The 22,222-nt window shown below is 44.7% G+C and overlaps 1 protein-coding gene across 2 annotated transcripts in view; it reads left to right on the top strand.

Annotated features, from left to right (window-relative positions):
- DNAJC24 (DnaJ heat shock protein family (Hsp40) member C24) overlaps positions 1 to 22,222 on the top strand; it is a 77,623-nt gene that overhangs the window by 4,719 nt on the left and 50,682 nt on the right. For both annotated transcript variants that reach the window (XM_006031677.3, XM_025213348.1), the window contains exon 2: positions 797 to 937. In XM_006031677.3, the coding sequence (XP_006031739.1) occupies positions 827 to 937 (111 nt within the window). In that variant the 5' untranslated portion in view covers positions 797 to 826. The remainder of the gene's footprint in view (positions 1 to 796; positions 938 to 22,222) is intronic.

Below are 22,222 nucleotides of genomic sequence, written 5' to 3'. Positions count from 1 at the left end.
TTTCCCTATCTTCCAGTAAGTTGCTTGTCCTCTTTCCTGTTTGCTGCATTCCGCACACATATGCTGCCCATCCCACTTGTAACACACATGCCCTAGGTTAGCTACCCCTGGAGTAGCTAGTACATTGTAAATCTCTGCCCGCATTTGTCTCAGTCTAATTTGTTCATGTGTCCTTGTACCAAGTCTAATTTTCAGGCATGTACACACAACACAATGAGATACCAAGTAGAGATAATTGAATATACTCATTTGGGTACTGGGAGGAGCATAGCTGCCTTAGCATAGCATGGAGATAGTTCACCTGGTTAGAATCCCTTGACAATGCGGCTATACTGCTGATACCCAAGCCAGCTTATTCAGAGCTAGCTGTAGCATCTCTCTCTGAACTGTGAATTTAGCCTTTGTCCCCATCACACACACACTGGCTTGCTCAGATTCTTTTCTTTTTTTCTCTCATGAGGCTGGCCGTTGGAAAGGGAGAAGTAGAACCACAGAGAGAGGAAGAAATATGGAACTTAGAAGGCTTAGTGCCCTTAGAAAATAGAATACAATCCATCAGCAAATGTGCTGCTTCCAGTTGAAATAGCTCATTCCATATGATGCAAAACCCATTGCGGGATAACATGACTGACTACATGTGCTAATAAGCTGGCGTTTGAAGGATGTGGCCTCTTCCAGTCATTGTTGATGTCATTCTCTGCCACGGCCCCATGTATTGTCATACATTACAGGATTATTCACATTTTTTTCTTTTTAAATGAATGCTTCAAATTATATTTTTATTGTTGTTAAACAGATCTAAGAAAGTAATTTTGTACCTCATGAAATGACGGCCCTTGTAAGGATGCCAAAGAAGGATTGGTATGACATTCTGGGTGCAAAGCCATCAGACAGCCTGACGGAACTGAAACGGAAATATCAAAAACTGGTATTATTAGTAAGTATATAATTTATAGTATTTAAATAATTCAAAAATAAACTATGTAAATTTGTAAGATAACAATTATAGTTTTCATATATGCATTTTGTATAATAAGAGCCAAACATAGTGAATATGCTTATAATTTTGTCAGTGGGTGTAGATAGTTTAAAATAAGAAATAGAACTCAAGAGCTGGTTATTTATCACTAAATCCCTCTGAATGGTATTGTCTTCTTCCCCAAGGATGCACTGCCCCATCCCTTGCCAAATGTTCTGGAAATGTACCAAGTCTGGTTTTATTTGGTTTGGTTCATTACATGGATAAGAATGGAATAAAATAATTTCTTTTGATTTACATTGCAACTTTTAATTATTTTAAAGAAGCTAACCCATTTTGTTGAAAGTGTGGCAGAATAAGATAAATCAATTGGTGTTGGTGGTGTTACAGTTTGCTGCCATGGAAGTAATTATAATTGATCGAATGTTGGATTGTTGCATGTCAAATATGAGGGCCAGATTTAGTGGAAAAAGGAAAGTTGTTCTTTATTTACCTTGTTAATCTTCAATAATGACATGGGAAGAGAAGTAGGTGAACACGTATTGTGATTTTGATATAAAAATATTGAAAAAAAATCATGGTGGATATTTCACAGAATTCTTATTGAAGTAAACTGAAGTTTTTGCTGACTTGAGACTTACAGGTATAGACAGATGTAACAATTGTATCAGCATTACATGACAGCAGTATAACCTTTTCTGCTGTCATAGCTACATGTTTCTCTAGTGAAACAAGTGTTTCAATTCAGAGTTGTTACAGCAGTTTAGCTACCTTGTATCACAGGTTTTCACTGCAACTGCTAATGTGTTCCTGATCAGCAACTCTCACTGCCTTTTCAAAGCAATTAAAAGGTATGTTTGTCCAAGATGTATGTGTCTAGTTTCCATTACTAAGGTAGAGACCCTTTATTTACAGATTACTTCTTTGGTTAACCAAAAATCTCTTGACTCCAGTTGTATTCTGAATGATAAAAACAATAAAAATAGGATGTTAAGTAAAAATAGTCTTAAAGATGAAATGATGAACATATTAAAACATTTTTTTAAAGGGACAAGTACACTTCCACCAAATAACTTGCCTGACTAATACCCTTCTAAAAGACAAATATGTCTGATGTTCTTGATGTTCTTGTGACACTAAAAATGTGCCTATAAGCCAACCCAAACAAAAACTGTGTTTCTTTTAAAACTGGTGCAGTCTATTTGTAAATCTCTATTCATGATTAAAAAAGAAGCTGTTAAGATAAAAGTGGTTAGTTCAAATCATAACATTTTGTATCGTGATCCATTCACTGATTTCAGTCTCACTGTAGATTGCAAGATAAAAAGCTCACAATACTCGGTCCTCTTTATTGCATATGTATGAAAACACAGCACCTGTAAAGGTTTCTGAGTATAAAAATCAGAAATATATGGCTGTAAGGGATCTCAAAAGATTAGTTTAGTGTGTGGTGCCCAAAACTGGCGACAGGACTCCAGCTTCACCGTGTAGGTTAGAGTGGAATTATATTACCTGTCGTTCCCTATATATGAGGCATCTAGCAATACATCACAGAATGAGAGTTGTTCTGTTTTTACAATAGCATCCCAATACACAGTTTGTTACATAATAACCCTCAGATTCTTTTTCACAATACTGCTGACTAGATGCAGGAGTAGTTTATTTACTGCTTTCACTAAAACAATACAGTAAAATTTACAATATAATTATATATACTATAATAAAATTATATAATGTATGAATATTCATAAAAGTATAAAAATCCTGGCAACTTAAACAAAATTAAAATAAACAATATATGACGATACAAAAAGTAAAATAAGGATACCATATTTAAGAATAGAAACAGGGAAATTTTAACTGAGTTTGGCCCTTATTCTTTGTGCAAATAATGTAAGTACACCTGGGGAGCACAGGACAGGCTGTGAGTTATTAGAAAGGAGCCAAGTTGTTGTTTTCTTCATTAGCCCAGTATTTAACATTTTCAGTTACTGGAGAAATCAATTTTCCTCTTATTTCTTCAAAGAATGAGCAAAATCACAAATAGTGATTTAAATGGTCTGCCTCATTGTTCCTGCAAGAACATGCCCTGTCTGTGTATGGCAGGGGTTGTCATCTGGAGATATGCATACCCCTAGGGGTACTTGAAGAGGGGTACTTGCGCGGGTGGGTGGGGATGGAGCATGCCCTGGGGCATGGTGGCAATGTCTCCCCCAGCGCATTCCCACATGTCACCTCTTACCTGGGGGAAGGGCATGCTGGGCGCCGCCAGCCCCATGCAGCACACTGTGGTGCCTCCCTGCTCCCCACCCATTTGCTCTCCTGTTTGGCTGCTGAGCCACCACCCTCAGCCAATAGCTGATGGCAAGGAGGTGCTGTGGCCACCCCCTACCTGCAGAGCTGCGAGGGCAGCAAGGTGCAAAGGGTCTGAATGGTGGGGTGGAATGTGTTTCTGTGCCTGCTCCCAGAACCAGGGCAGGGGGAGGTGAGAACAGTGGCACCCCTCTGCGGGCCACATAGGCACCGCCCAGCCAGCTGGATGCTGGGGGGAGTAAGGGGGCTTGCACATAGCAGCGACCGCCACCCACTGCCTCTTGCTGCCACTGTGTGCTGCTTTCCCATGGCCAGTCACATGTGCAGCTCAGTGGGCTGCTCGCAGGTGGCGTGCAATTGGCCGGGCACCAGGCCCATTAGCAGCCCGCGGAACTGCATGTGTAACCGGCCATGGGAAAGTAGGGCATGGTGGTAGTGGCAGTGTGGAGTGGTGGGCAGTGGCCACCACATGCAAGCCCCCCACCCCGCTATGCATCTGGGTGCTGCCACCAGAAGGGGTACACTTGTTAAAAAAGGTTGAAAACCCCTGATGTAGGCAAATGGTGTCAGACCCCATACATATATGTCTATATGCTGGCATCTTTATTCTTCAATTGATATCTGGTTTCTGTTTGGTTTTAAATATAGGGGGAATATTGGATCAGTGATTGTCAGCACTTTTCTTAGGCCATTTGTCTGGAGGAGAGTATAAAATGTTATTTAACCATCCAAACAAAGGGTTTATGTGGAAGAGGAAAGGCCTCTAAAATGCACTTCTTGGGGTATAGATAGAGGTACAGGTACTCATTTTTACTCAGTAATTAGGGTTCTTAACTGAGCTGAAGTGCTCACATTAAGCAGCCATGTTTCAGGCCACATGAGCCCTGCTGGTGTAGAGTCTGGTAGAAATAAAAGCCACCTTAGAAAGTAATTTGTATTTTTTTCTATTTTTCAATGAAGCAAGTCATCACTCTATACTTCCACGCCATATAATAAAACAGATTCTACCTTAGACCTGTAGACATTTAGGCTAAGTACAGACAGTCAAAAAGCCTGAGGTGGAATCAATTCAATTTAGGCAGCTTCCTCTATGCTGCATAGGTTGAACCGATAACCAACTGAGCTGGTGTTCAGTTTTCAACTGGGAAATGCAGGGGAAGGCCTGCACTGACCCAGACCAATCCTCTGCTGTCCCCCCCACAGGGGGTTAAGGAGACCCCTGTCCAGGTGCTGGCCCACCTTGAAGGAGCCTCCCCCTCAGGAGGTTTCCACCAGCCTGGGGTCCCCAGCCCAGGCAGCCCTGGAAAGCTGAAGGTAATCCACCCCCCGCCTCCCCCCTTCCCAGCTGCTGATAGCTTCAGCCACTGCCCCAGGAGAGAGGGATAAGGAGTCCTCCAGCTGGGTGCCTGCTCATAAATCCCAGCATGGGGGCACTGGGGAACCCTTGCCTTGGGGGGGCTTTCCCCACCCTAGCCCGGGGCAGCCCCAGGGAGCTGACAGGAATTTTTTCCCTCCCAAATTGCAGAGGTGCTTGTCTCAGCTGCTTTGAGTCTCAGTGTTAGCCCAGGGCAGCCTCAGGGAGCAGAGGGAAATTTTTCAACTAGTTTTGCCTCAGACTCACAGCAGCTGAGGCAAAACTGGCTGTGGAGGAGCAGATTTTCCCTCCGCTCCCTGGGCTATCCATCACAATTTCAGGAGTTAAAGCAAGCAGCTCTGGGGTTCAGGAGGGGAAGTATTCCCCTCAGCTCCCTGGGGCTGCCCCGAGCTGGGGTGAGGGAGAGCCCCCCAAGGTAGGGGCTCCCCAGTGTCCCCATGCTGGCCTGCATGGGCAGCTGCCTGGCTCTTTCTCCCTCCCACCTGTGGCAGTGGCTGAAGTAGTCAGCAGCTGGGATGGGGGAATGCTGCTAAGGGTCAAAAAGCCCCCACCACAAGGGATATTCCTCACCATAGGTGCTGTGTATAACCTGGCTAGGAGGGTCTGGGGGTCTTTTCCCCTGTCCCCCCAGCCCTATGGGCTGATAGACCCAGGTAAGAAGTAGACTAAGGAGCAGAGGGGTGAAGCAGTCCCTACTCCACTGGAGCAGACAGCATAGCCCAGGGCTGCAAAGCACCCTGGGATGCTGAGGTACTGTGAGTTAACTTGAACCAAGAAGGGGTCTGGGACAGAAATTCCACAAACGGGTTTGACCTAAATTAGAGGTGCACCAATGTATTAGATCGGCACTGATAAAAGGAAAATGAATGTTATCGGCTATTGGGTTTTTTTGCTTGATGATGTTCTCCAATAATTTAATTATGCTGTGGCCTCTGGATGCCTGGGTTCCCTCCCATGAGCCGTGGTGACCCCAGATTCACCCCATTGCCTCACCGGTGGGCTGGGCAGTTGGTGCAGTGTCCCAGGCACTGGTGCGGTGCGGCACAGAACTGACTGTGGGCAGTGACTGGGATGGGCACTGTAAAGGTGCCAAGGGCTGGAGATGTGACTGGGGCTGTGAGGGGCAGGCAGAGATGAGCTTCCTGGCCCAGCATGACTCAACCCGTGGTGCTTGGGGGTCTGTGCCCCAGGGGTCGGGGCAGAGACTGGTACGGGGCCAGGGAATCCACTCCCCCTGATGTATCTTTCCCCTGGTGGGAAGGAAGACTGTTAGAGCTGCTCTAGTTAAAGTGCCCAGAGACCACCCAGCCCTCGGCAGGCTCAGTCAGCTGCCTCCAGGCTGGAGTTGAAGGGCAGAGGCCAGAAGTGGCACGGCTCATTTTTACATGTGCTCCAGGAGTGGGGGGGCAGTGGCTCTAATTAAAGTGCTGCCGTGTCTACTGTATCAGTGTCCCCATGCTTAGAAATGGCAGTGGGTGTGGTGGGCCAGTAGGAGGTGGTCCTGCACTGAGCCACCCACCTCACTGCGCACGACCACCTTCCAGGCTCTGAGTGCCTCCCCAGGGGCACTTCACATCTGGCCGACCCTCTTCCTTGAGTACACCCACTAGCCTGGGGGTAACGCCACTACCACCCACCGTCTGGAATGATCCTGACTCTGTGCCCACTGGGAAACAGGCCAGTAGTCCTTGAGGGTACTCGACCCACTTCAAGAACTTGTGGTGCTTCCCTTAATCTGAAGCACAAATAATGGTCTCCCTTAGTCAGCTAAACCAAGGAGACCCCAACGCATAATCTAGCCCCTCTTCCAATAAGTCTCCCACACTAGGTACAAATGAGAACTTTATTGGTTACAAAGAGGAGGTTTGGAATAGGGTAAAGCAATATCAGAGAAATCCCATAGAGCAAACAAGGTGGCTGGGTAACCTTTGATCACGCATCTGAGTTACTGCAAGTTATATATCTAGTTAGATCTCGGGTAGCTTACTCACGAGTATCATCCAGAGGCAGGTGGAGATTCCCTGTGGAGGCAGGCAGTTCATTGACTGTGAGTTTCAAGAGAGAGCAAGTTTCAGATGGTCTGGCTTCTCTAAATTTTCATCATGGCTACTGCCCCTCCTCCTGGGCAGTCCTTAAACTATATAGACCTCATGACATCATTTTCCTGGTCCAATGGAGACCAACACCTGTTGGCTGCCAGCCAACCAATTTGAAATGCATCACGCATTGCCGGGTAGACTGGTAGGGTCTCTAGCCCCTTCCCAGTCAGGGTGGCATTGTTTAGAACAATAGGGAGCATAAGCCCCTCACCCAGGTATATGATGCCAGTCATGTAGGCAGAGGGAGCAGGTTTCCCCCCTCCCTCAGGAATGTATCCAGCTCAGGGTCACATGAAGAGATGGGACAGAGGAGTGACCATGGTAACCAAATTGTCAGGTAACAGAGTTTTGGAGAGAGACAGGGATAGTATTCTGCTACAGTGGGGATGCTTGAACTAAAGCTCATTCAGTGAGCTTTATTACTAAATATTAGTTATCGGATTAGTATCGGCCAATATGGCTAGTTAATAATCAGCTATCAGCATTGGCCAAGAAAATCTTCTGCGGTGCACCCCTAACCGAAATCAGTTCAGTCTGATACTGCATCCAGCCCGGTTTATCTTAAACTGGTTTTGGCTGTTTTGAAAGTGGTTTATCTGCACTGAACTCCTGTTCTGTTACAGGTTTAAACCAGTTTCTGATTACTTAAACCAGTTTACAGGCAGTCCTCAAACTTGCAGCACAATTGGTTCCTGAAAACCACGTCTTAAGTTGAAACATCATAACTTGGAAACAATTTTCCCATAGGAACAATGTTATAAATGGGTGATTGGTTCCTTTACGATGCTCGATACAGCTGCGTCCAGCTGGTAAGCAAGGTTCCCTCTAAGGTGCACACATGCGCGGCTGTGCACAACTAAAAGTGTGGCTGCACACAGCCTTTTCAAGGCTGCGCACTAGGAGAGGAGCTGAAGCTCCTAGGCGAGGTTGGGGTGGGAGCCTGCCGCGGGCTCCGGGGAAGTGCTCCGCTTCCCTGCATCAGGGCCGGGAAGTGGAGCACTTCCCTGGAGTGGGCAGGCAACGGCTTCTCCCTGAGGTGAGGCAAGGCAGGGATGGAGGCTGGAGCCGGGGGCTGGCGCGGGCTCTGCAGGCTCCGGGGAAGTGCTCCACTCCCTGTCTCTGATGTGGGGGAGCGGAGCACTTCCCCGGAGCCGGTGGAGCCCACGCCAGCCCATTGACCCCGGCTCCAGCCCCTGGCCCCCAGCTCCTAGCTCCAGCCCCTGGCCCTCAGCTCCGGCCCCTGTCCCCAGCCTCCACTCCCTGGCCCCAGCTTCAACCCCCAGCCTCTCGGTTAAAGTTGGAGCAGTTCTGATACATTTGTATCTCTCTCAGCTTGTGCATATCAACTGTTATAGCATATGGGTAACTGTATGTTCCCAAGAACCAGCTTCCCCCCCTCCTTTTGAAACTGCTCTAAATATATTTTTGCCCATGTCCGTAGCCATACTTGCATGGTGGCATCCTACTTCAAACCATTTAATAGGGTGCTTGCCCAAAAGTGGGAGACTTAGGTTCTAGGTCCTCCTCAACCTAACCTCCCAGGAGAATGTCTTAAAACACATGAGGTGAGGACACTCGCTAGTGGGAGAGCAAGCAAGAGGGACTGCAGCACAATACCTCCAGCCTCTGGCCTCAGCCTCTCAGCTCCAGCCCCAGCCTCTCTGCTCCAGCCCCCGGCCTCTAGGCCCCAGCGTCCAGCCCTCAGCCCCCTTCAGTAAGTGTCCCACACCTGACCGAGGCAACGCACTCACGGACCGCTACTCCTTAGAGGGAGCATTGCTGGTAAGTCTTTTTTGGTGCAAGGGAAGGGGGGAGGGAAGGGCTTGGGGGGCGCAGATCAACGCCCCAGCAGCGAAGGAGGAATTGGGGCTGGGACAAGGGCTAGGACAAGTGCTGTGCAGGCGGGATAAAGGCGCAGCTCATCTGGGGGGCGCGGGTAGGGTATCTTCCACCACTACGTGCCTTTGGTCTAAGAGCTGCTCGTCTGGCGGCTTCCGCTACTCATCTGGGAGAGCACCGGGTGGGGGCAGGGCATGTGCCCCTGGATCTGCACGGGGTGGGTGAAGCCAGGGCTGTGCTGCACTCTGCTCCTGGCAGGCGGCAGGGGCTATGGGGGGCGGGGCTACAACAAATTTTCAGGTGGCTGCAGTCCCCTCTGTAGCCCCCGTTCCGCCGCCTGCCCCACCCCAATTCGGGGGCACCCCCCCCCATGCCTCCCACTGCTCACCCAGCTGAGGCAGGCACAGGACAGAGCTGCAGCTCATCCAGGGGCATGGTGGGGGAAGCAGCTCCCACTGCTGTGCGCCACTCTTCTGGAGGCAGAGCAGCAATTCTCCCACACCCACCCCACCCCCGCTCCCAGCACCACCATGCTGACCCAGAGTGCAGTGTGCTGTAGCCCTGGCGCTGCCTGCCCCATGCAGATCTGGGGGCACATACCCCTCCCATGCCCTCCCAGACAAGCGGCAGGAGCAGTGGTGGAAGCTGCCAGACAAACCTCCAGATGAGCAACTCCTGGACTAGTGGCACGCAGCAGCGGGAGCCTTCCCCCTCTCCATGCCCCCTGGACGAGCTGTGCCTTTGTCCCGTGCTCCGCCCCCCCCCTTCGCCCTGGCTGGGCAGCAATTGCCCCAGCCCCCTGTCTCAGCTCCTGCTCCAATCTGTCCTTTGTTGCGGGGGCATTGATCTGCCCCCTCCACCACACTGTTTCCCTCCCCACTCCCTTACCAGACTTACCAGCTGGACACAGATGTATCGAGCATCATACAGTTGAAATCCCCATCAGAACTTCGAAACATGGTGTCAGTTTATAAAGGTCGTAAGTGCTGTTGCTTGTAAATCGAGAAGCTGAAGTCAAGGACCGCTTATATGTGTAACTTCTGCCCCTTGCCTTAGTGCTGCCAGTACCACCCTTGTACCAGTCTTATTGTAAAAGGATAAAAACTCCACTCAAAACTTATTTTGCTATAGTGCTTACATTTTTGTGTGTTTATTCCAGTTCAGATTTTTATTAAACTCAATTCCAAAGTATTTAAATAGGGATACAACTTCCAGTTTCTTTTTCTGTAAAAGCCATACCTGTTTCCTCCTTCAGTTTCCAAAAACCTGCACCGTGGATTTAGCAGTATTGATTTCCAAACTGTTTCAGACACAATACTGCTGAAAAGCATCTAGTAACCGTTACTGACTAGATAAATATTCTTTATTTTGTATTTGTGGATTTGATCCTTTCCTGCTAAATATAATACTTATTTTATTGTCTCTTTCCCAGTTTATCTGGATATTAAATTCTAAATCCTAATCCTGTTCTTTTAAATGCCTGTAATCCCTCCTAGAGTGGTGTTATTTAGCATCTTCTTCACATACTTTTTGCTCATCTACTAAGTCAATTAAAATACTGAACAGAAATGGACCCTGATCAGACCTGATCAGACCCACTTAAAATGGCTTCCCAGAGTGGCAGCAAACCATTAATAGCTACTCTTTGAATGTGCGTTTTTAACTAGTAGTTCACCCACCTTTGGTGATTTTCCATAAACCATATTCCTCTGGTTTGATTATGAGAATGCCATGTGGGATAATGTCACACACATTCCATGTACTGCTTTTATGGTATCCACTAGACCACCTACCCTGCCACTGAAAAAGATTGGATTGGTTTGACACAGTGTGTTCTTGACAAATACACAGAACATGTTTTTTAATATCTTATTATCTTCTGTATGCTCATAAATTATTTAATTTTGCTCTCCCCCACTTTTGGCAGATTGCCCCATTATTCTTACAGTTGGCTGTCTTGTTAAGGCTTTCTCATTCCATCCTTACCTCTGATTTCAGCACTTTGACCTGGTCATCGATGGCATCATGTAGTCATTGGTTAAAGTAGAAATAACCAAGGACTTGAAGTTTTGCCCTCCAAGGGGAGTGTCCTAACCACTACTAATAGTGTTGCAGTCCCTCTTGCTTGCTCTCCCACTAGCGAGTGTCCTCACCTCATGTGTTTTAAGACATTCTCCTGGGAGGTTAGGCTGAGGAGGACCTAGAACCTAAGTCTCCCACTTTTGGGCAAGCACCCTATTAAATGGTTTGAAGTAGGATGCCACCATGCAAGTATGGCTATGGACATGGGTGAAAATATATTTAGAGCAGTTTCAAAAGGAGGGTGGGGGGAGCTGGTGCTTGGGAACATACAGGTACCCTTATGCTATAACAGTTAGATATGCACAAGTTGAGAGAGAGACAAATGTATCAGAACTGCTCCAACTTTAACCCCCCTTCATCCACTGCTCTTCCACTTTTGAAACTACATTTGCCTGTGCCCTAGAAGTGTATATTTTCCTGTACCCTAGAAGTTCTGAATCACCTATCTTCAGATGTCTGCTATGTAGCTACCCTCAAACATGTGTTTGAAAACATTGTGACCCTTAATGCATAACTTAAGTAGGTGCCTAACCTCCAGAGAGCTGGGAGTTTATACACACCAGCGTGAGTTAGTGGTTCCTGTTTCGTATCTCTTAAGAGTCTCCTGGCATTCTTAACATTCTCCATTCTCTGAATAGAGCACCCAGATGCTTAAACTTGAATTGCTTCTTGGCATCTATTTAGTCTCTCCATTGACCGTTTAAGGATTCTTGGCATCCAGCTGAGTTGGTTTGAATTGCTCTCCTGGGCCAGGTGCTTGAAAGCTATGTGAGGCAGTGTCCTGATCAGTGCACATACTGCGATTGTTTGAATCCTAGCCCAGGTAAGCTTTTGAAACCATTAATAGAAGCATATGTTCTGTCCCTCTCGCAGTCCATTGGAGATGCTCCTTAGTGAATTATTTTAATCAGGTCAACCCTAGAATTTACTGCAGAGGAACATGAGATTTCCAGGTATGGGAAAAACAGAGTTCAAGAATTGTGCTGTAGCTGTATTCAAAATCAATCCTGAATTTGGTTCGTAGTCCTTTGATATTCAGGACATGTTCACAGTTTTGAAATATTTGTGATAACTACCACATTTTTCATAGCTGGATTGTAGTTTGAATAATATGCAATCATAAATGCATAAGGAGGGTTTGGGTTGTGCTGCTAGTCATGCAACCCACACAGTTTTTGCAGTCTGTGAAAGGCATTGCTCATATATTGAACACGTACTAAATTAACAGTTGGAGTATAAAACTAGACTAACAGAAATAAGTTCCATTAAAAAAAATGTACACCATCTTTTCTGTACTACGACTACAATTTTTAGTCTTTTTTTGTCCAGTATTTGAGGGTCAAAAATGAGTTGCTAGGTTGTTTTCAAATTTTCTTGCAGCTATTCTGTAAGTGAAAATTGCTGTTTACAGAGAATAAACCCACCAAATACATAAGCTTTGTCTAGCTGAAAATCAGGTGTCTATTCGTGTTGATGCTGATGATATTATAGGATACCTTTCAGCTGGAAAAGAATTATTGTGCAGGAAAATTATATGCTGCTGTTACAATGTGTGCCCTAATCTTAAAGAAATTCCATGTAATTTGAGCAAGGAGTGTGCAGGAAGCTCTTTTCTTAATGTGGGAAGGGAATAAAATGTCACTTAACACTTATGTGCACACTAAGATTCTCTTGATTAGAAGAATTCATGTATAGATTAGCGTTAAACTAGTTATAAATTCTGAAAGTATAGAGAATGTAAGGGTATCAAACACAGAGGGAAGACAATTATCATATTGACAATGGAAAGAGGGTGCTGTTAGATCTCTAGTTTTATACAGAAAAATTTTCATTTAAAAAACTAGATGAGTGAATGCCAGCTGTTTCCTCCCCATGAGGGATATTTGTTTTTTGTTGATGCTGGCTTCAGTTTGACAAACAGTTTGTATGTTAATTTTGCAGACAAGCAATCCCATTTGAGGTCACATATAAAGTTAAATGTGCATATACACAATTGTGAGATTTGTGTCTTAGTTTGTAACTATTAAAGTTAACTTCAAACTGCAAAAACAAATCTTTGATGCTGAATTAAAATGGGGAATTGGAACCCTGAAAGTTAGAAAATTCGAACTCTAGGTATGCCCCTTTTTAGGGAAAGCATCATTTAAATACACTCTCTGAATTTTTTAAAACTAGCTTAAGTTTGCACCCTTTTTATTTGAAAAACTACAGTGTTAGACGTACTTCTTTTTTTCTTTTGTTGGAAGTACTCAAGGGATTAATTGTGAGTGTTTTTTCTTTGAAATGTGTTTTGCATGTAACTTCTGCTTATGTGGTCCTAATGAAATGGAATTTGAATATTGCTTAGTTTAAAACACATCTATGCCCATTAGTTCTTGATGCAATTTAACATATTTTACCTTGTTATGGTGCTTAGATGCCAACCAGTGTAGAGTTTCCACTGTGCTATGTTCTGAGCAAAATCACTCGGAAGCAAAGATGTAAAAGCCATATTGGACTACATTTGGACAAGTAGGCTTATGTTAAGAGTACTGTAGGACCCTTTTTGTAATTATGCTACATCACACCTTTTATTTGATATTTGCAGCAGTGTGCCACCTTCTTATTTTAATTTCATGAATACTAAATATACTTGAAAACATTAATAATATAAACCTAACTGAAGAAGAGGAAACTCAATCCAACTCTTATAATTTAAATATTAGAAAAACAAATAGTGTCATAATAGCATATTAGCAAGAAAAGAAACTGGTAGTCTTTCATGTGCATTATTTACTGGAGTAACCTAAGCCAGTGGTCAGCAACCTGTGGCCCATGAAGAGATTGGCTATGTTCCATGAAGTTCTGATCTGGTCCGTGTTTTATTAACTGCATGCTGATACCCTGCTGCCATCCAGCTGCCCTATGCAGCCTACATTCTGTGCTGTGGTTTACCAATAGCAGGCCAATAACTTGCATCTGTCACAGCCATACTCGTTCTGCGTGGAAGGCTGTTTTTTCGCCCCGCCACTGCAGCTTCTACTTACAGTTGCCTCTGAATTAGCTGGTCCATATTGTTGCTCACACACTTTTCAGAGGCACATTTTTCAGCAGAAGCTTCAGTTAGGTGGTGAGAGAGCCACCCACCACACAGACCAGGATGGTTGGGAAAGCAGCAGAGGGTTGATGACCTGTGGCAGTGGGTGGGTAAGAAGCTGTAGCCACCATTAGTAAAAGGTAGCCAACCCTTGATCTAGATAATGTTAAACTGATTTCAGGCTCAACAAGCCATTTCCAAATTTGGATTGACCACTTGGCGCAAAGTTAATTATATTTTTGTTTGCAGCTTACTTGGAGTCATTGGTTTCTAATGCCGTATTTACCCAAATCCAAGATGACTCTAACTTTAAGGTCATCACCAATAATTAGTTTCTAGACATGGACAATTTATAAATTTGTTATAACTTTCTATATGTAGAATCTAATTATTGGAGGATCATCTTAAAAATATCCCCCACTCTGGAGGAAATAGCGGGGCAGTGGCAGGGGGGCAGGTGGAAGGCGGTAGGGCAAGCAGTGGGAGAGGTGGTAGTGGGGCAGGCAGTTGGCCTGGCCTTCCCTGCTACCTACCCCTGTGGCCTCTGCCCCTGCATCTGCCCTTCTGTCATTTACCCTCCACTTTGGCCCCACTCTAGCTTGAGGTACAGACCACATGGTTGCTCCACACTTAGCTTAGCCCAGCAACAGCTGCTGCAGTGGTGGCAGCTCTGGCCGGGCCCTAAAGCTGGGGCTGCTGTATTGCTGCTGGTACTACCCAGCTGAGCTGGGGCTGTAGTAACCATGAGCTCCATGCCCTGGGCTGGAGTGAGACCGGCCTAGGGCCAGAGCTAGGGTGGCTATCATAGAAGACAGCTGAAGAGAAAAATAGAGAACATAAAGGCGTCAGGTTTCATATCAATAGAGGACAGAGTAGCAGAAAACTGGAATGTCCTCTATGATGGCCACCCTAGCCAGAGCTGGTGGGGTGGGGGCAGAAACTGCAGAGGAGGCAAATATGACTGGGTGGGCAGAGGCAGCAGGGGGGTAGACAGCAGCTGCAGCTCCAACCCCAACCCCAACCACATGTTAAATGGGTGGGAGGGGAGCCTCACCTTGGATTCAAGTAAATATGACGTTTTCTTTGTTTTCTAGCCCTGCGAGGTACAGGCTTTAGTATGAAGTAAGGGAGAGGTAGCTGAAATTTGAGATGCTACTAATGTATGATCTGTTCTTGTCACATTCATATTCCAGCACACATTGGCAATGTATAAACCAAGTTCAAGAGATTTGTTGTGTAAGGTATTAATAGAAACAAAGAAAATATTTTAAAATAGAATCTGTTGTGAAGTCTCTGGAAGACTTACAAGGAGGTGGAAAAGTGATTCCATATCTATAATTACATGTTTTCTTTAAAGTATACTTTCCTTTAAAGCAGCGGTGGGCAATTATTTTAAGCGGAGGGCTGCTTACCCAGTTTTGGCAAGCTGTGGAGGGCCGCATGGGTAGCCCCATCCCTTGACAGGAGCCCCACCCCTTGATGGGTGGCCCACCCCCTGGTCACCATCTTGGGACCAATGTCCCAATATCTTGGAACTAATGTCCCAGGGCCAGCACCAGTGGGGCCCAAAGTGGGGCACAGGCTGGCAGGGGTCTGTGGAGCTGGGCTGGGCTGCATCAGCAGGGAGGGGGGAGCTGGCCCGGCTCCATAGAGCCCCTGCCAGCTGGGACCCTGCGCTCCTGCCACCCTGCTCTGGGCCCCGCTGGCACTGGCCCCGGGACACTAGTGCAGGACCCATGCTCCCACTGGCTCCCCACCCGCTCACACCCAGTGCCCCCCAGCCCTGCAGTACGGGCAGGGGGCAGCGCAAAGCCCTGACCCCCTGCTCGCCAGCAGGGAAGAAGCTGGTGCTGAGTGTGGGGAAAAGTGGCCCCTCACCTGCCCCATAGCTGGTGCCCCACGTTGCAGGCACTCGCAACCTGCACGGGGCTGCCTGGAGCAGGCACAGGCAGCCCCAGGCAGGCTGCAGGTGGCTGCAGCGTGGGGTGCTGGCCATGGGGCGGGCGAGGGGCCACTTTTCCCTGCGCTCAGCACCAGCTTGTAACCCACCCCACTGCCAGCCTGGGCCATATTTTGCCCATCCCTGCTTTAAAGCAACTTGGTCCCTAAGGAGGTATTGTTATTCTCCACCAGCTAACAACCTAGAAGTGGTCCTTGCTGATCAAGAAGGAGCCAAAGCACGGGTTGTGTGCTCTTCAATACTTCCTGAAACTCAGGTAGCAAAAATGTGGAACTAGTCCACTCTATTATCGTTCTGCTTTAGCAAGCTGCACATGTTGCAGATAAAACATAAATCAGAGAGGACAGTAAGGATTTTGTGGAGAAAGTGACTGGAGATAGTTCTATCAACAATCAGTGAAAAAGTTCCTTATTAAAATCTAACTAGATGACCAGAACGTTTTGTCATCAGAATCCACCCTAAGAATCACCTGGAAAATCTAAAACTTCATTAGTCTTGAGGATATACTGTTAAAACAAATCCCTTACTGAATTGGGAAGATGATCCCTGACCGCAGATCAGAAGAAGGCAGTGATCAAATCATGACAAGAATATAATATCCAGCTCTCCAATTCCCAAACTTAACCTGAACATTAGATTCAGATTGTCATTGGTTATATGAATTGAGTTTGAAATGACTTATGATAACACAATAGTTATAACAATGGCTATGAAATCCTGAGGTTATTATAAGGAAGAACTCATAATTTTAGTGGATGTTGGCTATAAAATTCTACCAAAAAAATAAAGGAGAATGAGGGAAAAAAAGGAAGAAGAAAAGATTCTTAGGCTGCATCCAGATGAGCGCATCCATTTGTTTCCCCTGGGACAAGTAGCAGCAGTACATCTTATGCCACTGCTATTTGGTCCCAGGGAATGCCCATGCCACACGTGCTTTGGCATGCAGCAGATTACAAGAAGTGGGCTAGCAGAGGCTAGGGCCAGCAACAGGGATCCTGGGAGCCTGGCCTGCAGCTGGAGTGTGGCTCTGGCTGGCCGGGTTTGTTTTGGGTGGTGTGTGCTGCTACTACATGCACCCCCCCACACACTTTTTTTTTGTTGTGGGTCAAAAAAACCCCTTGCTCTGCAAGGTAGATGCACAGGGAATGCCTGCATGTGCGGTGTGTTATGCCACAGACAGGTCTGCGGCACCACATAACGCTCTTCTGGACATGGGTTTAGGTACTTTTTGAAATTTTTCTCTATGTCCATTTTAAAAAGTGACTTATGTATTCCAGTTATTTCTAAAAATGGGTCTTGGGATCCCGAGTCACTTTAAGATACTTTTGAGAACTTCATTGCTCAGTGCTTGTATGGTTTTTTGATTGTCAGCCTGATTTAATGAAGTAAGCTCAGGGATGGGCACAAGATGCTACTGCTTTGTTCTGTGGCTTTTGAAAACTCACGTTATTGATCCGTTGTATTTTTCCCATCGCTTCTAAAGTGCTGATACTTCCCATGTCTGGCAAGGTCAAATATTCTTAAGATCCATATTTGACTGTTGATGGTTAGAGAGCACTATAAACATACAGATTAGAGGAAGACCTCATTGCTTTTAAAATCAATGCGACTGTCTTGCTTCTTTTCTGTATATAAAGGATGTACATACGTTAGCTGGCTAAAGTAGGCTTTTTGTGGGGGAGGTATTGATGCCAGAAATACTTCAGAGCTCTTTTCTCTTGTAAGACAATTTTTGATATGCTAGTATTCGTTGGTATTTGTATATTGTCACTGGCATTTTCCTTCCCTCTGTAAACTTTGTCTATAACAAACCAAGAACTTAAACTAAGGCTCATGATAGTGTACTATCCAGTGGATAAGAGCTAGTATTGGCTAGCCCCATTGTTTTATTTTAATCTGATGCTTATTGAAGTTGCAGTTTGTTAGTTAAAAGAGGATAAAACATTTAATTGCTTCATGATGTTGGAATTGCTTGGGTCAGGTAAACCTTTTATGAAAGGAACTTTTTGACAGGTTTCATTGATATTTTTGTCTTTGTGTATGAGATACTTGTGTCGTATCTATGCCAGATCCAAAAAAAGCAAACCATTCATAAAAACCTAGCTCATATTATCGTTATCTTCTTCTTGGACTGCAAGGCAGGGGATGTTCAAGAATCAACTCCCTTAATAAAGTCTGAGCTAAAAATGTGACATCAAAATGCAGATGATTTCAGTTTGATGTGCTCCCAGGTACCTCTTTTTTGTGACTATTACTCTAATATAGGATTTTCTCCTACTTTCTGCCTGTTCATCTGTGAGAGCAAGGAAAATGAAGAAGGCAGATGACAGACAGATTAACATAAACCAAAAAGGACATTTGACCACTAGACTGGTGTCAGTACAACTCGAGATGTTTTTAACAGTAGATTATTCTGTTATGGATAGAGATTAACAAATTTTAAACTCTGGCTTGTTATATACATTTTATACTTTTATGCACTCATCCTATGTATTTTGAAAAATCTATTTGCTAAATGAATGGCTATTAAAATTTAAATGACCATAAAGACATCCTGAAATACAATTCAATGCCCTCCGTTAGTTCCTAAAATCAAAATCTGTGTCATAATAGGATTGCTGGACATTTTGATAACCTTTTTGCTCACAAAGCACAAGAAGTGTAGAGCAGAGAAAAAGCACAATTGCGTGCATGCAAATTATAATACAGCTAATAAATCTCGTTTTAAGCTTACCAGCCTTGATGATGATCCTTTCCAGTATGCTGTAAATCAGTTATAATTGGATCAAATTATTCTATTACATCTTTAACTGCTGATAATTTTCAAACATATAGTGAAGAAGAAAATCACTTGTGTGCATAGCAATGATTAATGATGGCTAATTGCCGTTAAATGTTGGAGCCAAAATATTGAATACTCCTAAATTCCTCTGATATGTCTGAATGGCCTGCTGTCATAATCCTGAGAAACTGAACGTACCCATTGTGGCACTGAAAGGGTTAACTTGCAGAGTAAGTAATCCACTGTATTCTTCTGCAATTGAGTGACTGCTATTAAGATGCTTTTTGTATCAACTACTGATGGTCATGGCAGAACACTCTGAGAAGCTGGCAACCTTGGTTAAGGGAATTTGTACTGTCCAAGAGGTGAGATTTGACTGATGTAGGAGGACTGTGGCTTGAAGTGCAAAGTAGTTGCAAAGAATAGCATTGGGTTCAGAAACACAGTATTAGCAGTGAGGCAGATATTGGAGTGAAGCTGGACATATTTCCTTGAAGACAAATGTACAAGTCTAAATCTACAAAAGCGTCTTTTGATCTTTGGGTGTCCAACTTGAGTGTCTTATAAAGCCGAGGTGTTCCATCCCTGTCCTGAAGACCAGATCTGGGCAGTGAAGCTGCGTTATCCAGTCTGCAAGGCTGTTCACAGGTCCAAAAATTTGCTGATGGGGGAGTGATGGCAACATTACTTGCCACTTCCTTGCTCCTGGAACTGTGGGGAGTCTGGTGGACCAGATAGTGTGGCCCTAATGTGGGGCCTGATCCTACAGCACTGGCCCCCACAGGGATCTGGCCTGTTGACTGGTCCCATGCCATTCATCTGGCCCATGGGGCTAAAAGTCTGAGTATCACTCTTATAAAGGGATTTAACTTTACAGGCCTTTTGATGGTACCTCAAGTTGGGCACCCCAAATCAATTTGAAAATGAATGCTATTGTCTAGGATGGAATGGTAAGCTGGAAGATGCACAGAAATAGATTAGAACATAAACTCATCACTTCTGGTGGGGAAGAGGGAGACAACTGCTAACTTTCTATCTCAAGCTGACAGCTTCCACACACAAAGATAATTTACAGTGGCTTGTTCTGCTTCTGTTTGATAGATCTATTCCTGCAGTATTATAGTGCTGGAGAAAGTGGGTAGGTGGAGCCAACCACTCCAGTCTTGGCCATGCACGTGCTTCTTCTGCTGTATTTACACAGACAGAAATCTTGTTTTGTGGTGTTCTTACTGTCTAGCAACTGAGATAGCATGCCTCCTGACCAAATGAGCGTTAGTATTTCTTGAACAAAATTTGCACTCATTTCCTGCTAGCATTTGAAAATCTCTGGCTTCTAAAAACATTCAGTATTAGATAATCCTTTGTCGATTTATCTACCTGTTTTTGAAGTTCAGGCAGATCTTTATCTGCACAGAAGTGTTTTCTAGCATATAGTATGTCTTCCCTCCCACCCAACCCTAAAGGGAAAAACGTTGTTAAAACTCACTTGGTAATACACTTCTAAAAATTCCTCCATTGCATTGGGTTAACTTAGTTTCCTGACCATGTGTAGCTGGTGTTATCGCATGGTTACAGCAAGAAACACTAGGTCAGCTTATCCCCATTACTCATGAATATTGTTTATTGCAACATTCATCTGAGTAACGTGTGGGATGCAAAAATTACAGGGGGCGAAGAATTAATTTTGAGTTTTAAAAATCCTATTGTATACAATCAGAACAGTTGTTATTTGTCTGTTTACTTCCCTCACAAATTTCTCTTGTTCTCTTTCATTTCTTTGCCTTTCTGGCTGTACATTCTACATTCCCCTCTTTCTGGTATGCAAGAGGAAGGAGAAACAGTTTTGAAGAATACTTCTGGTAAAAAGATTTTTTGTCTCCCTTGTTACTCTTTCAGTAGCTTGGTCTCCATTTGTGTTACAACTGCTGTAATTGACTGTGGTGCCTTTCTCTGTAGGAACCTGGATATTTGCATATTCCTTTCTTCCTTAATTTTTATCTGTGGCAAGCTACAGAAAATGTGAACAGTTCTTCTATTTGTATGAAAATTGTGCAACTCAGTCTGCTGATTCATTTTTGAATTGCACTCTACCTGGTCTCAAGAAGGTATTCTTTTTATAGAGACATGGGAATAGGCGATGATTGGGTTAGGTGCAAGATATGTTGGGTTTACAAACTGACTGTGGTTGACGCTTGTTTGCAGCAACAACCTTTTGCCAGCAGCATTTTTTTCTGTGAACATTTTCAGTACCAGTTATTCAGATGGCACTCCTAATAACAGCAACAGGAACAACACAACACCAGGGTATTGACATGTTGCTACTAATAAGTGTCAACTAATGACTAATACTAACATGTGTCAGCTGTATCAAGAATTATTTGCATGTGAGTGGAGCTTGGTGATTAAATGAATACCTGCAAATGGACAGTAAACTTCAGAGGGACTTACTTGGCTACAGATGGACTGGGCAATGTGTCTGACGATTCCCTCTACCTGATTCTGGGTTAAGAGGGATAGGGAGCAATGAATGTGAAAACAGCCATGAGTGGCATCCATAGGTTTGTATAAAACTTGTATAAGAAACTTTTCTCAGCAGGAGAGGGTTTTCCAATCTGGAACTGTTGAACAGGTCCAGGGAGGCTTGCAGTAGGTATGCAGCTGGTCTGTCAGGCTAGTATGAAGAGAGACCCTTTTCCTTAAGTGAAGAGAAGCTAACATATTCATTGTGTTAGACATATAGGCTTTTCTTTACTGTTTTACGCAAAGTCTCTGAACACTATGTTCCCGCTGACTAAAAATGGTATGTTTTGAAAAGACTCTCTGGTGCCACTACAGACACTTCCTGATTTTAAAACCTTCATTGGGTTAAATCTCCAATAAGGACCCAAGCTCATTTGAACCTGCCACAGGAGCCATAGTGAGAAACGGGTGTCAAAGCCAAGGACTTGATCCAGACTAGTAGATTCACAGGGCACCACCCCCTTAAACAAAGAGAGTTGGGATAGGGTAATTGGAGATGCATCATATTTACTTGATTCCAAGATGAGGGTTTTTTCCCCGGTTCATCATGGGAGGAAATGAAGCCTTGTCTTAAAATCAAGTACCTGCAGGTAGCCCTTCTCTGGCTTTGAACTGATTCTCTTGCTGCTCTCTGGCTACCTGCTATGCCAAGGGAACGATATGGGAATCAGTCTGGAGCCAGACTGCAGGCTTGAGACCAGTGCTGATTCCCTTGCCACTCTCTGGCTGTGTGCTAGGTTTGTCTTGGATTTAGATCAATACGGTAGCAGAGTGTAGCGTCATGACACAAAACTTTAAAATGGGAGGAGGTTCCAACAGAATGTATTGTAAACATCAGAAGTTTAACAGTGTACTGCAAAGGGAAACTCTCTCCAGAGGTGGTGCAGTCACCTACCCTGGAAATCTTCAAAAGGAGACTGGACAGTCACCTCACTGTGGTCACTTGACCCCAGTTATCTTTTCCTGCCTAGTGCAGGGGGACTGGACCCAATGATCTACAAGGTCCCTTCCAGCCCCTTACAATCTATGAAATAATTTTTTTAAGAAATTAAAATGTATTTAGCTAAACTCTATAGAATGGGACCAATTCTGTAAGCAAGACTAATGTCACATCCTCTTGAATGAAAAGGGTTTGTGCCTGTAAGAATGGGACCTATGTTTGTAAAAACACCTGGTGTCCTACTAATTGCACTTGTG

This window comes from Alligator sinensis, unplaced genomic scaffold, assembly GCF_000455745.1.
Source record: "Alligator sinensis unplaced genomic scaffold, ASM45574v1 scaffold439_1, whole genome shotgun sequence".
Classification (NCBI taxonomy): Eukaryota; Metazoa; Chordata; order Crocodylia; family Alligatoridae; genus Alligator; species Alligator sinensis.
This window is presented reverse-complemented; position numbering and strand designations above follow the sequence as displayed.